The sequence below is a fragment of the Falco biarmicus genome, chromosome 1 (assembly GCF_023638135.1).
Source record: "Falco biarmicus isolate bFalBia1 chromosome 1, bFalBia1.pri, whole genome shotgun sequence".
Classification (NCBI taxonomy): Eukaryota; Metazoa; Chordata; class Aves; order Falconiformes; family Falconidae; genus Falco; species Falco biarmicus.
Genome location: NC_079288.1, coordinates 75812068 through 75828944, shown reverse-complemented (window position 1 = coordinate 75828944; position 16877 = coordinate 75812068). Strand labels below are relative to the sequence as shown.

The 16877-nt window shown below is 43.1% G+C and overlaps 1 protein-coding gene across 2 annotated transcripts in view; it reads left to right on the top strand.

The window, feature by feature from the left end:
- Positions 1–16877, top strand: part of CRMP1 (collapsin response mediator protein 1) — a 51566-nt gene that overhangs the window by 13327 nt on the left and 21362 nt on the right. For both annotated transcript variants that reach the window (XM_056337832.1, XM_056337840.1), the window contains exons 2-5: positions 3874–3962; positions 9199–9383; positions 11049–11213; positions 16285–16346. In XM_056337832.1, the coding sequence (XP_056193807.1) occupies positions 3874–3962; positions 9199–9383; positions 11049–11213; positions 16285–16346 (501 nt within the window). The remainder of the gene's footprint in view (positions 1–3873; positions 3963–9198; positions 9384–11048; positions 11214–16284; positions 16347–16877) is intronic.

Sequence of the window (16877 nt, the reverse complement as noted above, 5' to 3'; positions counted from 1 at the left end):
GCCTTCAGACCAGGGCCGTGCCTGTCTCTAAAGCCCACGCTGAAGCTACGGCAGGGAGTGAATACTCATGCTGAGCAAGGGCTTGCATGGAAGTTTATGTCATGAAGAATACAGCAAATCGCTTGTTAATGTTAACCCACACCTCCCTTCTAGTCAGTTATGTTTGTGTTAATTTTTCCAGCATATTCATGGAAACGCATCAGTGCGGTTAGGTGCATGCAGGCATTTGGTACCACTGCTTTGGCTAAGGACACACCACCCCTGGTCCAGAGCAGGGTGTATGAGGTAGCGCCTGTTTGCTTGGGCACAGCGTGCTGCTGGGGTGTCCACACGGTGCTGAAACCCCACCTGGGTTCCTTCTGCCCATCAGTGCCAGCTGTGTAAGGGTGCCCTGCTTCACTTGTGCTCCTGGCTTGCAGTGATCTGAATGTGTCCTGCAGACCCACGGACAGCTCGAGCTGTGTGGAACAAGTTCCAACAAACCCCTTTTTCTTCTGAATTTGCTGATTTGCTGGAATGTGTCAGAGACGTTCCCACATCTATCAGGTCCTGGTGAAGGCTGGGCAAGGCTCCACGGCACCCTCCCCGGTAGTTTGACAGGCTACCTGGGGAGCACCGAGACTTGTGGGGTTTTGGCAGCCTCATCTCCCTTGGCTTCCCATTCCTGGCTGGGGACAACCTTAGTCACAGGCCAGCTCAGCTGTGGGACCTGCTGCTTTTTGCAACAGTTTTGAAGCATTTGTATTCTTTTCTGAGCGAGAAGGTGTCAGGAATGAGAATCTCCATAAAGTGCAGTTTTGTTTCTTCACCAGAATTTCTTAGACCCTGCAAAATTCTGAAGAAGGCGAGACTTTGTAACTAAACATGCAGTAATCTTTTATAAACTGTGAGGCTTAATTTAGTGGATGACTCACTTAATTGAGTGCTTTCTTGAAAATGCATTTGTATCCTTCTTAGTTTCAGATTATTCTAATAGTTTTGCTGCTTTTATATATATATTTCTATATAAAAACATATAAAATCCTTACATCTACAGTTATTTTTCTGGGGTTGTACTACTGCTTTATTTTAGTCTGTCGTATTTTCCTGGCCTGTTACATTTGTTTCTATTTATTATGCATCTTCTGTTTTAAAAGAAAAAATGTCGAACATCTTGATGAGCATGCAGGTTTTTTTGACTCATTAGCAGTGACAGATGCAGTGATCTGGTAACATTCCCTGCCTGTATCAATAAGCTCTTGCCTCTTGTAATTGGACCGTGTGAGTGTTTAAGAAGGCAATTGAATGAGCTTAAAAAGAGCTCACAAGATGGTGGTCTCTGCAGGTCAGCAGGCAGTGTAGTAAAGCATCATGGTGAGGAGATGCAACTGCCAGCACATGGCAAAATAGCTTATTACCCTTCAGGCTGCTGATTCACAAGTCCTGCGATTACAAATGACAGTAGAGAGGCTTGGGAGGAAACAGGGAGCCTGCTCTGGCAAATTCCGGACGTGAGGACTTGCATTCATCTCCATCCTTTAACGAGAGGGTACCAACATCTGAGGCAGGTCCTGGAGACATATTTCGTTGTAGTTCTGTGCCTTGGTCCCCCCGCCAAGGTCACCTCCCTGCTGCAGCATGTGAAGAAAAGTGGTAGACCTCCTGCATACATACTCTTTGGTCATGCATTGTGTTTAAAATGTCTTTCCCCCCCCCCCTTCTTTCTCCACTTAAAATGTCTGTCCCTTTTTGCTTTTCTAGAATGATATAGACTGCTATAGAGGCTTTGAACCTGCAAAATTGTTCAAGTACAAGCTAAAAGTAAATATGCAACATGTAACTGAGAGGTTACATTGAGGAAAGGTTGTTTTAACACCCTTAGCTCTGCCTTAGCACTTTTTAACCAATACTTTTTTAGAAGGCCTGTATTGTTGTCCTGGTTTTATAGATGAAGTAACGTATCAACTTGTTTAATTGTTTTCTAAACTGGGAACTTGGGACATGCATGGTTTATACACGAGTCATCCCGTAATTAAAGCAGGAGTCGAGTCTGGAGTGAGGAGTGTACAACAAGGACAAAATGGAGATTCTGAGTTATTGTGTGGTGAGCCAAGGAAATAATTTACAATAAATGGCTTTTTTATATATATGAATGGGAAACAAAGGCTCTGACTGCTTTAGAGCTTTCCAGCATTCACAGGCACTTGGCAAAAGTCTTTCCAAAAGCGATACGTGCTTGTCGTGGTTTAACCCCAGACAGCAACTAAGCCTCATGCAGCCGCTGCTCCCTCCCTCTCAGTGGGATGGAGGGAGAGAATTGGAAGAGTAGGAAAAAGCTTGTGGGTTTTATGACAGTTTAATAATTGAAATAAAATATAATAATAACCATAGTAGTAATGAAAAGGAAAAGAACACAGAGACATAAACCCCAAGAAAGACAAGTGATGCACATTAAAACAACTGCTCACCACCAACCAACCGATGCCCAGCCAGTCCCCCAGCAGCAGCCCCCCCTGCCCCACCTCCCCCTGTTTTACTGCTGAGCATGGCATCCGACGGTATGGGATATCCCTTGGGTCAGGTGGGACCAGCTGTCCCCTGTGTGTCCCCCAACTCTCTGTGCCCCCCAGCCCACTCGCTGGTGGGGTGGCGTGAGGAGCAGAAATGGCCCTGACTCTGTGTCAGCACTGCTCAGCAGTAACTGAAACACCTCTGTTCTATCAACGCTCTTTTCAGCACAAATCCAAACCAGCCCCATACTAGCTACTGTGAAGAAAATTAACTCTGTCTCAGCCAAAGCAGCATAGTACTGCAGTACAGACTTTCCCTGTCTCGGGGTAGCTGGTAGGATGCTGACGTTTCCAGTATGACTTCTTCAATGAGAGGGTTCAAGTAGTGGTCCTCAGGAATACGCAGTGGTAAAATTTGCTTTCTGTGAAATGCAACATTTGAAAACAGAGTATAACCATTTGAACAGAGAAAAATGAAATTATTGTTGTAAATGGTGCCCTGCAGACTTGATATTTGAACAGTTCTTCATAGTAAAAAAGATGTTTGCGTTCTGGCACTGTAGAAAATAACAGGAGGCAGTAGCTTTCTCTGCTGTCTGTATGATTTTTCAGGTAAACTGACCTTTGGAGGCTGCTCTCCTGCTTTGTTCATGGAGTGAGTAAGGTATGGCGTGGAGACTCTCAGTATAGAGTGGCTCCGGCTAATCAGCAGCCTTTGGCCTGGGGGAATCACAAATTAGAGAATTCCTTCTTCATGCCCCCTAGAAACTAGATTTTCTGCTGTTGGTCTGTAACACAGTACAGGAGGTGCAAGCTGTGGACCATGTCCCATGGCCACCTTGGTAGAGTGGGCAGGTTGACCCAGCTGAACTGACATTGCTTGAAGGAGGTTCCCTGGGCAGGAATTTCCTCAGGGCTGAGCAGCTTCTCCTGACCTTGTCCCTTCAGATTTCCAGCTCTGTTACTCTTCCAGGGGTGCTGAGAGTCGCAGGGGAGCTCAGCTTGGCCATTGCAATCTTGGGCAGTTTATTCTGGGTGCTTCTCTTCCCCTGTTGGCCTTTGTTCAGTAGGGTGGTGGTAAAAAGGGGATGTAGCGGGATTTCAAGTGTTGTCACATGCAGCAAGTTCTGCTTTGAGGAAAAAGGACTGTGATGACCATGAGGCCTCATGTTCAAAAGTCAGAAGTAAATGCTCAGTGGAACTGTGGTTTTCCTCTCCACTCTCTGTGTACCCTCCTGAATCTATGGCATAAACCTTTATATATAGGGTAAGTGCTGTGATATTAATGGCTTTCTATATAATATAAGCCTGTTTGGTATCATCAATACATTACTATGTTTGTTTATTTCAACAAACCCACATTTCTTCCTTTTTTTCCCCCCAGAGTGACCGACTACTCATTAAAGGTGGAAGAATTATCAATGATGACCACTCCTTCTATGCAGACATATACCTTGAAGATGGACTTATAAAGTTGGTTTTTTGAAATATTGAACTTTTTTTGCATGCGTGTTAGTAGAGACTACTGTGATTTCTTGATGGTGCTGACCTGAAATCTTGCAGCCAGCATCTCAGTTACCTCTAGATGGGGGGCTGTAGTAGAGGAGTGTTTAATTATAAAATTCTGCCATTTTAGCTTTGCTAAGATTAGATAAGTAGAAAATTTCTTTACTGTAAGTTCAAGGTATTTGCTTTTCAAACAGTTCAATCCTGGTTTCTTCCAAGATAGTCAAGGCAAGCAGGCTCTCTCAACATGAGAAGTAATCGGAGGGACAATGGATATTTTTTGAGTCCATGTATGACAGAAGGCTCATTTCAGCTTTTTTCCCCACACCTAATCAGGGCAAATACAGCCATGCCTGAAGGGTTGTATGGCACAGAAATTTACCCTGTGTTACACAGTGCAAACGGGGACCTACTCCTCAGTTGCCCTGTTGGTTAATGCTGAAACTAGCACATTGTGTTCCTACAGCACGGTTAATGCCTTGCTCGTATGTCCCTTTTCTTGCCTAGAAAAAGTACATGATCTTAAATCTTCACACAATTGGGAAGGAAATCCTACTGATTTATCAGCTTATAAAATACAGGAACTGGTATTCCTTATGTGAAAAGCATGAAATATGTGTTACTGATAGCCTGGGAAACAGTAGCAGAGATGTCTGTGTAGTCTAATCTCTAGTTCTGCAAAGTTATGTACTGTGTACAAGCACTCCGATGTACACAAGGATCAAAGCCTTTTCTTGATGGCTGAACCTTTTCACTAGTGACCTAACAAGTTTGGTCTCCAGAGGCTACAATTTAATGCACAGAAAGTTCATTATGGTTATCTGGTAAATAATTAATTACTTAGAATGTGCTACCATTCGGAGCTCCTTTTCTTAAGAATATATCATCAGATTAAAAGTCCAATTCTTTATATATCTGTGGCTACTTATATTACTGATTATTCAGGTTATTATAAAAAAAACCAAAACTGAACACTTTTACCCATGGACTGTGCAGTTTTCTTTTTTATGCTTTGCTCTGCCTGTCCAGTTGTAGTGTTATTTGCATTTGCAGAAGTGGCAAAAGGAGTGTGTTGTCCTAAGTGGAGAAGGCACAAAATTTTCAACGTGATCTTTCTTTTTAATAGCAACAGTCAACCAAGTTGTGCTCTCTTTGATAGGTATTTTAGTTGAGTTTTTCCTGTTTGTTCAGGTGTGTATTTCCTAGTAACACTTATAAGCTTCAGAACTGATATAACAAATAAGTGCATTGGATGCTGAGAGTCTGAAACTGCTGTGAATTCTTGGCTTTGATTCCAGAAATATAATGACACTTGGTAGGCAGGTTAGTAATGCCAAGCTTTCAGCTGCCCTTGTTAAGTGCATAGACCCTCTCTGAAATGCCTGTGTGGATCCATTCCTCCAGAAGGTATCTCAGCTGAAGATAGCTAGGATTAGTAATGAATACACAGGCAAGATCTTAATTTTTAAAATGTCTTTATCTTTGCCCAAGGAGGCAAGTTTACTCTTCAACATCCCAAGTCATACCTGATTTCCTGGATTTAGATGACCTGGGATTTTTCCCTTTAAAATGTGCAAGAAGTCCTGCTCTGAAAAAGCAGCTAATTTGTGAGAGCAGCCTGATGTCAGATGGGCTTGGGTTCTAACTGTGTTTGGATGATAAATTCCGCAGTGTAGGGAAGTGCTGTTGTTTTCAGGGATTGGTCTCTTGTAGTTTCTCCAGCTGGAACTGCCCATTTTATTTGAATATTTAACATCATTGTTAAATGTTGCTCAAGGTCCTTTGGAACAGGACCTTAAACCTCATCCATGTTTCAGTTGATACCCTAACTCTCCAGCTGCAGATCCTGCTGATAATATAGAATTCTTTCCACAGAATGGAGCAGACACAAAACAATTCAGCCCAGAATAGGTAATAGTGTCCTGGTTTTGCTAGGACATAGAAGATCTGGGTTAATTTTCTTATTCTGCAGTGAAAACTGATTGGAAAATAGAGGGTTGGGTTTCTCTTGCAGACTAATGAGATGAATAGGGTCTTTTAATGTTATATCCCTGCAGAGTGTCCTGCAGAGAGGAATGTAGATATAACCTTGAATGTGTTTGAAGGTTAGCTATAGTTTGGAGGATGGTAGATGCATTTTCCTACCTATCAATGCTCAAACTGGCTCCCTGGGTACCAAGGGAGCAGTGGCGCATGTGGATTTTTCCTAGCTGAAACTTAAGCCCTGCACACTCAGGTGACAGCTGAGAGGCAGTTCTCCAGTATCTAAATAGTAATTTAGACATTTAGTAATTTAAATTTCCCATGGCATGTAAATACTGTATTTTGCCTACATCTATCCTGTCTCTGTTACTCGTATGAGGGAGTGAGCCCTGGTCTCTGTGCCAAGTGGCAGGTCATGGTCTGGTGCTTGCTGTCTTCTGCTCCGTCACGGCCAAGGGGAAGGGTTGGGTCCCTCTGGGCTGGAGGGGACTAGCAGGACAGGTGCAGGACGGGTGACTGGGGACAGGGTCTCCAGCGCTGGGCAGGCAACGAGCCAAGTTAGAGGGAGCTTCAGATGCCTAAAAGAGATCTGGGCTTAATGACAATGGAAAGAACTCCACAGAATTCTGGGGGAGGTCTTCAGCTTTCTCAGGTTAAGCTTACGAAGAGCTGGAGCCTGCTCTTTCCATTGTGCTTTAGTCTGCTCGCGTACGACAGAACTGACAAGCTTGTTCAACTGAAAGGTGGTAGACAGCATCACCTTTCTGTGAGCCTGAGCTTTCTAGTTGCTGATGCATCAGAAAACCAGCTCAATCATTCAGACAGCTAACTGCACTATTGTATTTTTTTCACCCACAAGTAACAGAGCCCCATTCTTATTAACATATGCTTCACATTACGAGTCAGTAATTCAGGAATCCTGTCACATTATCTTTTACTCTGTGTTCTAGTCAGTCAGAATAAAAATAACGTTGAATGCCAGTGAAAATCAGCCTTCTCCTAGCCTTAATCCTGGTGCCACGGCAAGAGATGAGACAGGCTCCTGACAGGTAATAGCGCAGCATCATCCACAAAGGCCATTTGGCCTGATGTCACTTCAGCACGAATGACTTCGACTGGTGCCAAATAAGCTGTTACTCAGCCGTACGCTGAAAATAACGAGCAGTGAGTCATCAAAAAACTAGAGCACATACTTAGCACTTTCACTTCGTTAGGTTGTGTGTCTTCTTGAATAGGGAACTGGTGGATACTGATTGTGGAAGAAAATAAAAATGAATTGCTTTTATATTTTTTGTAGGTTTTCTTTAATGTTATTTTCAGAAGGTGTGGTAGTCCTTGGAGTGCACTTCCACCTTAGACGTATTTAAAGGAGGTTTGGTCACAGCAATATTTTTTTTCCCAGTTCAGTTTTTTAGCCACACAAATGCTGTACCACGGTTGAGGATTGTTCTGATTAGAATCTTGGGAGTGGATTCAACTAACGAAAATTGCTGTATGTGGGACTACCTAACTATACAAGTGCTTAATCTGCTCATGGGTTGGATTGCCTTATGGTATGCATTTGTGAGATTTTAACAGCAGAGAAGCTTCTTGCAACTTGTTTGCACAATTGGATGTGCTGGGCTGCTGCTGGCTTTTGCATACTTACCAGTTCCGTTTGTCATGGCATCGTTAGCGCTCCGCACAGCTGTGAACAGGCTATGACATGCTCCCAGTGCTATATGTGTTGATGACTGTTAGACGCCAGACATGGAGTTGTACGGCTTCAAGGCGTGATATTGTCAGCTCTCATGAGTAAGCCCTTTTGGATTTGTTCAGCTGAGCGGCTGAAACCCCAGCTTGGGATGCTGGCGGGGCGTTTGCTAACCTGATGGCTGTGCTTCCCTCCAGCCAAAACCCAGAGCACCCGGGGAGCCAAGCTGCTGGAGGTGACATTTTTGCATAGCATATGAAACAAATTCTTGACCTCTTGGGGCTATTTATTAACTCTGGCGGTTTGGCCAAATTCCAATGTGAATAATTATCCCTGTTTTTTTCCCTGTTTTAATTAACAGTTAAATTCATTTTTGGTTCTAGCTTATTGCAATTGGCTGTTAATCAGTTGCTGTGTTTTGCTCCGTAGGTGGGAGTTACATTTTAATATCGGAGAAACAGATTCAGCAGCTCAGAAATGTGGGGTATTTTTTTAGCTGTGGGTAAATGTTATTTTATCCCAGACAAAAGGAAATTAAAGACAAGGACTGTGTGTCTGTAATACGAGATAAACTAAGTAAACTTCAGACTACCTTGTAGTTATCTCTGAGCCCAAATATATTACGGTGTAACAGTGCAGTGACATGGCTTCCACACAGACTCATACCTTTTTCTGTTTGGCACCACGTGAAGTAGACAATAAAAATGTTATGTGGCTTTCAAAGTTAAAGGTTAATTTACTCGTAGTCGTGTCCATGATCACTAGAAGTATTTTGATTGTAAGTATCTGGAGTTTGCTTGATATCAGCATGGGGGACAGGTTAATATTTTTAATAGTGAAAAAAACCCTACCCTGTTTTGAGGTACTAAATGGAAAAAGCAACTGTTAATTAACATTTTTGTACATAGTTGTGCAAAATGTTTCACTAAGTTTTTAGTTTTAAGAGGAGGATGAAGAATAGGTGACATGGTAGATTAAAGGTCTCTTAAATATGTATTTCTGTATCTTAGGATATTTAGATTTCTTTTTAAGGATAAATTTGGATTGCTTGGTTACAAAGTAGTTGTAACTGCTTTCTGATGTGCCTTGTGGTTCTGCCACGTATTTACAATTCCACCTTGTCATATTCGATCTATGTTTTTCTGTTCTCATGTAAGAACCTAATATACAAAACTGGACACACACACCACAAGAGAACGTTAGCTGTACATAGTTGTGATTTTTTAGAGATAGGAATCATATATAGAAATAATCAGGTTTTGATGCTGGTGTATTATGGCTTCTTTATTGGCCACTAAAGCAACACCGAGCAAGCCAAGCACATGGCCCAGCTAGGCAGGCGGCGGAGGCTTTGTGCTGGCAGTGCCGGGCAGAGCGACCAGAGCGGGTGTTTGAGCTTCACCTTTCCTTTGGGGTCCCAGTTCTTTCTGTATGGCCCCTAGGTTCCTCTCCCATACATGCCTCAGATAGCTTCTGTCCCCCGTACTTTGTTTAAGTAAAGTAATACTGGCTTTTCTTGCTGCCTAGGCAAATAGGAGAGAATCTGATTGTTCCTGGAGGAGTCAAGACCATAGAGGCTAACGGGCGCATGGTTATTCCTGGGGGAATAGACGTCAACACTTACCTACAAAAGCCCTACCAAGGAATGACTGCTGTTGATGACTTCTATCAAGGCACAAAAGCAGCGCTAGCAGGGGGCACCACCATGATCAGTGAGTACTAGCAATACTAACTCTTCCCACTCTGGGCTGAAGCTTGTTGTAGCATGTGTGGGGATAGCTACAGGAGGCTCCGCACTGATTTTCTGAGATCTCCTGCAATGAATCTTCACATTTCTGGGCACTGTGTCGGAGACCAATTCATCATTGTCACCCAGAGCTGGCCTAAGAATGAACCTACCATCAGAAAGAAACGGTGGTGTGGGGAATTGTCTCTTGCATTTTCCTTTGAAATACAGAAAAAGCACTGGGAGATAATATATCTACTCTTGGGATTTTTGAGAAACAGTGTAATTAGTGCTGTAAGTATATGGCACATGAAATCTGACAAAGAAACACTGTTCCTACTTAGCAGTGTTTCAGGGGCCTTGGAAATAAGAAATGCTTGTTTGTGAACTTGGATTTGGCACCAGGAATTGAGGAAGTCCTTACCAGAGATGTCCTGGAGGAACATCTTGGTGGAAGGGAGAAGTCTTTCTGGTTGTTAAAGACACTTCTTCTGTCTACTAGATTGGCAGGACAAGATTTATATCTTTCCTACTGGCAGTGACTGGGTCCTTGGTTAGACTTTGTGAGGCAGTTGTTCAGGTGACATAAATTGCTTTGGCTTCCTTGTGCAGAGGAGCTTCCCAGAAGGGTTTTACTTCCACTGAACTGGGATGTGGCTTTTTTTGCTAGGTGGTGTTACCTATTACCTATGTTCAGCTGCAAGTGTTAGCTGAAAGGGTCTCTGGCAGTAAGCACAAAATGCACTGCTGTTCGTTACTTTGTTAATAATTTTTTCAGTGTCCGTTCTTCAGTTGAGGCTTCCTGTGCAGCATTAGGTTTACAAATGCCACTGGTAAGCCCGTCTTGCTTTGTTTCCGTACTTATTTTGACATAACCCTGCAAAGATATGTAAGTAGTCATGTCTTTATTTTATGTCGGTAAACATTGTGGCATCGATGACAGTGTGAGTGTGCTTATGGAGGTGGCTGTGGAGATGGATGGGTGCGATCTCCTGCAGTAGTTGGACTTGATCTTAAAGGTCTTCTCCAACCTACACAATCCTGATTCTATGATCATCAGATGCAGAAAGCCTTGAGACAGTGAAGATGCATAGTTGCAGTGCACTTGATCTGCCATATAGTGTGGCTGAGTGCGCTCTACATCATCTCTGTTCAGACCTTTGGCTGTATTCCCAGTTCTAGCTGCTGAGAAAACATTCAGCATCTCCATCGATGTATTGATAGGGCAGAGTGAGCCAATTCAGCGATTACAAGGCACTGGTTAATAATAGTAATGCTTACTGTGAAATACATAGAAATGGGCACATCAGACAAATAAATACAGGTAAGTCCAGAACTTGTGGTCTGTTACAAAACAGTAAAGGGAAAAACAAATGTTTCCTCAACTGTGGGATGTTTGGCTCTCCCACTGTGTGTCTATTGATGCTGCACCAAGCAGGTTGCCAGAATCAGTTTTAGTGTAGACTGTCCACAAAGTCTGCTGTACCTGAGACAGCAGGACCTGGCTAACATCCCAAAGTTACAGTCAGCACACAAGCTGCCTCCAAGGCTACTGTTTTGGCCAAGGTGCTGGAAGGCTATTTACAGGCACTGAGGAAATCTGAACAGTATGCGTGCTCTCTGGGTAACAGACACTGAATCTCTTTTTCAGTTGACCACGTGCTTCCAGAACCTGGATCGAGTTTACTGACCTCCTTCGAGAAGTGGCATGAGGCAGCGGACACCAAATCCTGTTGTGACTATTCTCTCCATGTGGACATCACCAGCTGGTACGATGGGATTCGAGAAGAGCTGGAAATACTGGTGCAAGACAAAGGTTAGTGGGTGAAAATTAGTAGTACGTTTTGTTTTTACTGAAATATCACGTGGAGATGAGGTTTTGAAGTATGTTAATGAGTGCATCATCCAGAACAGAAATGCACAGGCACTGGTTATGCTGCCCAAGGTTCTGCACTACATTGAACTTTTGTATTCACTTGCAGCTTGGTAAAATGGACCTATAACTTTGTGTATTAGTGCTAGTCAGCAGCAAGGATGGTGGAGGGAATAGGTCTACCCCAATATAGGCACAGAAAATTAAGATGTGTATGTTGTCAGGTACAAATGTATCACTTTATGCTTGTTTGTACATGTGGATATATGCTCAGACACTGCATAGTCAGGTTTAATTTTAAGGTAGAACTCCGAGATCAGTGTTTAGAGAATCAGCCCAGTCACCTTAGATACTCTGTTTCATGAACGGAGAGAATGAGACGTTTAAAGGTAGCAGTTCAGATTTTAACTATACTGGAATTTGCCCACTTAGCTGCCTCAAATTAAGCCCAAATATGAAGGGCATGTGTCTGAGAAACTGTCATCACAGGCTAGGTCTCATTTCTCAGCAATGGCCTAGGATAATTTACTTGCTGAGACTAGATTTTTTCATAAATCATACCTGTATTTTTAAAATAGGTTCAGGTTATTAGAAAAAAAGAGATGCTAAAGTTAGGTGCCTAATACTGAAAAAAATGTCCTGATTTTCTCAAGTGCTTGGTCTCCAGTGGCTTTCCCTGCAGTTACTAGGAGGTGCTCTGTTTCTGGACTTAGAAAAAACAGGTTACTTATTTAGGAATCTATTTAAGGTACTTATGGGCTTGATTCAATTCAGTTAACAGGTCTACTATCATGTGAGATGCTACCTGGACTTCAGCTGCCACTCTAGAGTAGCACACACAAAACCCGTCTTAAATGCTTTTCCATACATGACAGCTCAGTCTCATATATGGAGGGCACCTTGGTGGCACCAGATGTGGAGGCAATTGAATCTAGCCTTTGGAAAATCCTAGTTTAGATCTAGTTCCTTAAAATTCTGCCTAACAGCAAAGATTTTCTTTCTAGAAACATACTTTTTCAAATATTTTTCACTTGATATTTTACTTGAAAATTTGTGGATATTAATTAGGAAATATTTTCTGAAATGGTGTTAAGTTACCATAGGTAAATCAGAGTGATCCTTGGGAAGTCTGGGTAATATATGTATGCAGCATCCTTTGTAAGGTGTAGCACTAGTGATGACATAGATTTGAAAGATTCTCTTTATAGAGAAATATACTATCAAAGTAGAAAAACAAAGCAAAATCCTATTTTTGAGCGAGCAGTTGTTTGCTGAGATACTATGGAGGTGCAGTCACCTGGGGGAATTTATCCTGTATCGCAGCATGCTAGCAGTACATGTGCTGCATCACCAGATTTTAGGCAACAAAACACTTCAATCAGCAAGATTACACATAATTTAGAGAAACTGCAGCTGGTCGTACATGCTTCTGTATAGTATAGGTGACTTTTACAAGGTGATGACATCTGTCAACACCGATGGTGCCAAATCTGTGCTGTTTCCCTGCTATCAGTGTTAACATGGATATGCTGCTGTGCATTAGCTGGCTGTACTCTCAGACAAGTATACGGTGCCTTGTTTCAAAGGTTAGATACTGTTTTCCAGAGCTCCTGGATCACAGATGGCTCAGCACTCCCAAATTTGCCGGAGGGCTTGCATTAAAAGCCTGGTGCAGACAGTCAGGTTAATAGTTTTCTCCAACTATTAAAATGTGAATTTTCGATATAAATCTGACATGCCTTTCAGTCTTCCGGGGAAGCAGGAATGTGTTCATTGGTTCCTGAACTGTGATGTGTGATGGGGCCCTGGGTGGCCTCTTTGGCGATGGCATTAGGGGGTCACCTTTGTTCTCATGGATGCTGAGTGTGTCTGAGGCAGTCAGTGTGAATGACTCTTGTGTTAGGAGACCAAAGGTAAGGGCAAGTATGAAAGCACAAGCACAATAGGAAATATTTCAGCATGGCAAGGGCTTTCAAATTAATGGATAATATTTGCTCATAATTGGAAACATTTGAGCCAGCTGGTGCAAATAGACTTGATGTCAATGGAGTGACACTGGTTTTCATCAACTGGGAATCTGGATTGAATTTGTTCTCGGCTGATTGTCTGGTGGATGCATTAGCCGAGTAACAGGGCTCAGCTAATCGCGTTCCGGTGCTGTGTGTGCCTAGTACAATCTCACCATGAATAACAGGAGTTCACAGAGCTGCCTTTGAGGTGCCTTGTCATGAGGTATAACTGAAAAATTAATCAGTTTTAAATCAATACAACGTTAATTTAAGGAGACACAGGCTTTGGAAGGGACTGGAGATTTTGTAGAACCAAATGATTATTTTAAAGACTCAGGCTTGTAGCATTTTGGCAGCTAATTTGGGACTGGGCTTCTCCAGTATATGCAAAGGAAGAGCCTGAAACGTGTTGACAGAGGCCTCACTCTTTCCTTTAATTACTGCACTTTGTCACTGTTCAAAAAAAACTGTAACTGTCTGAAATTTGGAGAGGAACTTGTTGAGTAGGTCTGGTATGAGAGCAAGCAGGACATTAGCAAGAAGGTGGTATGTAACAGATGTTGAGCATTAAGGTCAATAGGCCATGGGCCAGGGCTTTGGAAAAGCCACGTGTTGCCAATGAGTAGATCAAGACACCAGATCAAGGCATTAGGCAAAGAGTCTAATCTTGGATACCTGTATATGTAAATGGTGTTATTTGTCTTAGTAGCTTGTAAAGGTACTCTGTTTGCAAGGCAGGATGGTTCAAACCATCTCTCCTGGTAGCTGTAAATGCAGCCTGTGAGACGCCCTTCCACTTTGCGTGTGTCTGACGTGGTAGCCGAGGGTGTGGGTGTGCATCTCTGCTGCTGCACTGTGGGAGCTGTCACTCAGGGGCTGGCTCAGGATTCCACGGCAGGGTCCCTGCTGCGATCCCTTCTGCTCTCCTTGGCTTGGGAGAACATTAACGTGAATGGGAGCAAAACTCAAAAGTCATTTTACCAAGATCAGAAAAGGGCCTAGTAAGATACAAAGGCAAGAAAAGCAAAGGGAAGAGAATATATATTGCTTGGGTCAGCGTATGTCTTCCAACCACAGTACCCAGCGAAAGCTGCCTTATCTCCTGCAGGACTGTGGTTAAATGAATTACCTTTGGTTAGATCCCAGTGAATAAGGTAAAGCAATAGATAATCCAGCTCTTTGCTTACAGAGAAATGTGTACGAGAGGATTCAGCCCCATACCATCACCGAGGCTGGTTGGCATCATGGCTTGGACCAGCCTTGGCACACCTCGCATTGCTTCGTGTGTGCATGGTCACCCGTGCAGAAAGGTGGCTCCCAGGTGCAGGTGACATCTGAGACGCTGGGTGGATTTGTGAAGAGAAACCAGAGCTTTCCTCCAAGGCAGGTTGGGCAGATGCTGCCAGGATCACTCAGAGGGGAGATAGGGCTACAGGCATGAGGCTGTAGGCATCAGCCCCAGGGAAGGCGTAGTCAAGCTTAAAGGTTTTAAAATGGGGACATACTGAGTAATGAGGAATAGACTGGGAGATGGCAGTTAGCGAAGGCCATGCGTGTGTTCTGGGAACTTGAAAAAGGGGAAAGTAGGAAGAAAGGATGGGCTTACAGGCTGGTGAGGCTCCACGGTCCAGGCTGGATTTGCTCAGCATGGCAGTCAGCAAGGAGGGTCGAGCTCCCACTTGGTATTTCTCCCTGAGCTGCCCGGACTTAGCAGGAAGACATAATGCCAGGGATCATTTCAAGGTTTTATCCTGCATGTATCCTGGGGTATTTTAGTTTTGTAACTGTGAATAAACAAATTCTGTGTGTGTGTGTGTGTGTGTGTGTGAACCACCATATCCTTTGCCTGAGGATATATTTGCTCATTCTAGAGTCATGAAGGAGCTGTATCTTCATCAGAGAGCCTTATTCATTTTGTGTAGACGACATGAATAACATGAACAGATCTCTTTCTTTTTCCTTTTGCCCCAGGAAGCAGTTTTCATGATAGCTATTTTGAAATGCATCATACATGGCTTAGCTTAGAATTTACTTTTTTTTAAGCTAGAAACCTGAGATCAGTCACTGTAGCAAACAGGGGATGTTGTCAGTAGTAGACTAAAGAGTAAGACAAATTTATTATCTCGTATGAATTCATACGTACAGAAAATGTGAACAGAAGATGTTTGGAATTCCCATTCTGTTAGAATACAAAGCTGTGTAAATAATAAAATCTTTGAAATAAATAGCAAAACTTGCAGGGGTTTGAATACGGTTGGTTCTTCACAACTGACACTCAACACTAGCATATCTTACTGATTTCTAAAATTTGGAGGTGTCATCTTTCGTGGTTTTGTATGACTGCCAACATATATCCGTCCATCTTTGGAAGGTGGAAGGAGAGGTATGGTGAGCTGCCCTTGTAAACTGGTTTCAGGCTTTACTTCCACTCCTTCCCAGTGTCTGCCATCAGCTAAACTGGGTGCTTTGGGCAATAGGGTCAAGAAAAAGCAAGTCTGTATGCAAATTCGGATACACAGTCCTTAAGTTTTCCCGAAGTGCTAAGAAGCTTTAACTAGGAGTTTACCTATTAAAAAGCACAGCTTCAGGTCAAGCTGAAATGTTTTCCTGATTAACTAAAGAAAGCTGAAAAGAAAATCAGTGATTCACAGAACCTTACACAACTGTTTTTTTAAAGTTCATAAACTTTACACGCTTGCTTTAGCCACCACCATGTGCCTGTGATTTGGCTGCAGCAACCTTATTTGCAGTGGTGGCTGTCTTGCTCCAGGGGGGAACACAGGCAATCCACAGAATCCAGCATCTTCCCCCAGAGAAGAGGGGATTCAGGCTTCTGGTCCTAGCAGCCGTAATGCACCTGCAGAGCCATGCTTTATTTCTGGCAATCACTGGTGAAAAGCCTAGTCCAGATATATTCTATGACATATTTTTCCTAAAGCTTTTGTTTGAATATAATGTAAGAATCCACTTACATGGCAACACCTTTGAATTTTGTCTTGGAACAGGTGTGAACTCTTTTCAAGTCTACATGGCCTACAAAGATCTCTACCAAATGTCCGACAGCCAGGTATTTGCTCTGAATGCTTTTCATTGCTGTCATCTGTCCTCTCTTCTGTGATCTCCCGACCCTTGTGGAGTCGCTAAGGTTGAATCCCAGAGAAATGTCACACTGACCTGAGTGGCGCTGAGGGACATGTGCAGTGAGGGGGTTCTCTCTGGAGTGTTAGTGCCAAGCAGTGTGGAATATCTGCATGTGTTCCTTCACCTGTACAACATTCACTTTCTGCAAATTTTCTGTTGTGTCACAGTGTTGCTACCGCTCAGCACTGCTCAGGATTGCACCCTCTTTTTGGTTTTGCTGTTACCTTTCAAGAGCTCTAGGTCAAGAGAGGCAAGAAAAGATGAAGCACTTGAGGCAGTGACAGTTTTGAGGTTTCAAGGGTGTCTGGGTTGCTGCAAACAGCTAAATGGAGTTGTTGTTTGGGGGAGGTGGCCTTTTCTGATTAGGGTTGGAGATAACAATGAGCGTGTTTGTCCTGGGCTCATTACAGATTCCAGGCTCTTCGGCTTTCCCATTCATAAGTATCAGGTCATTGTA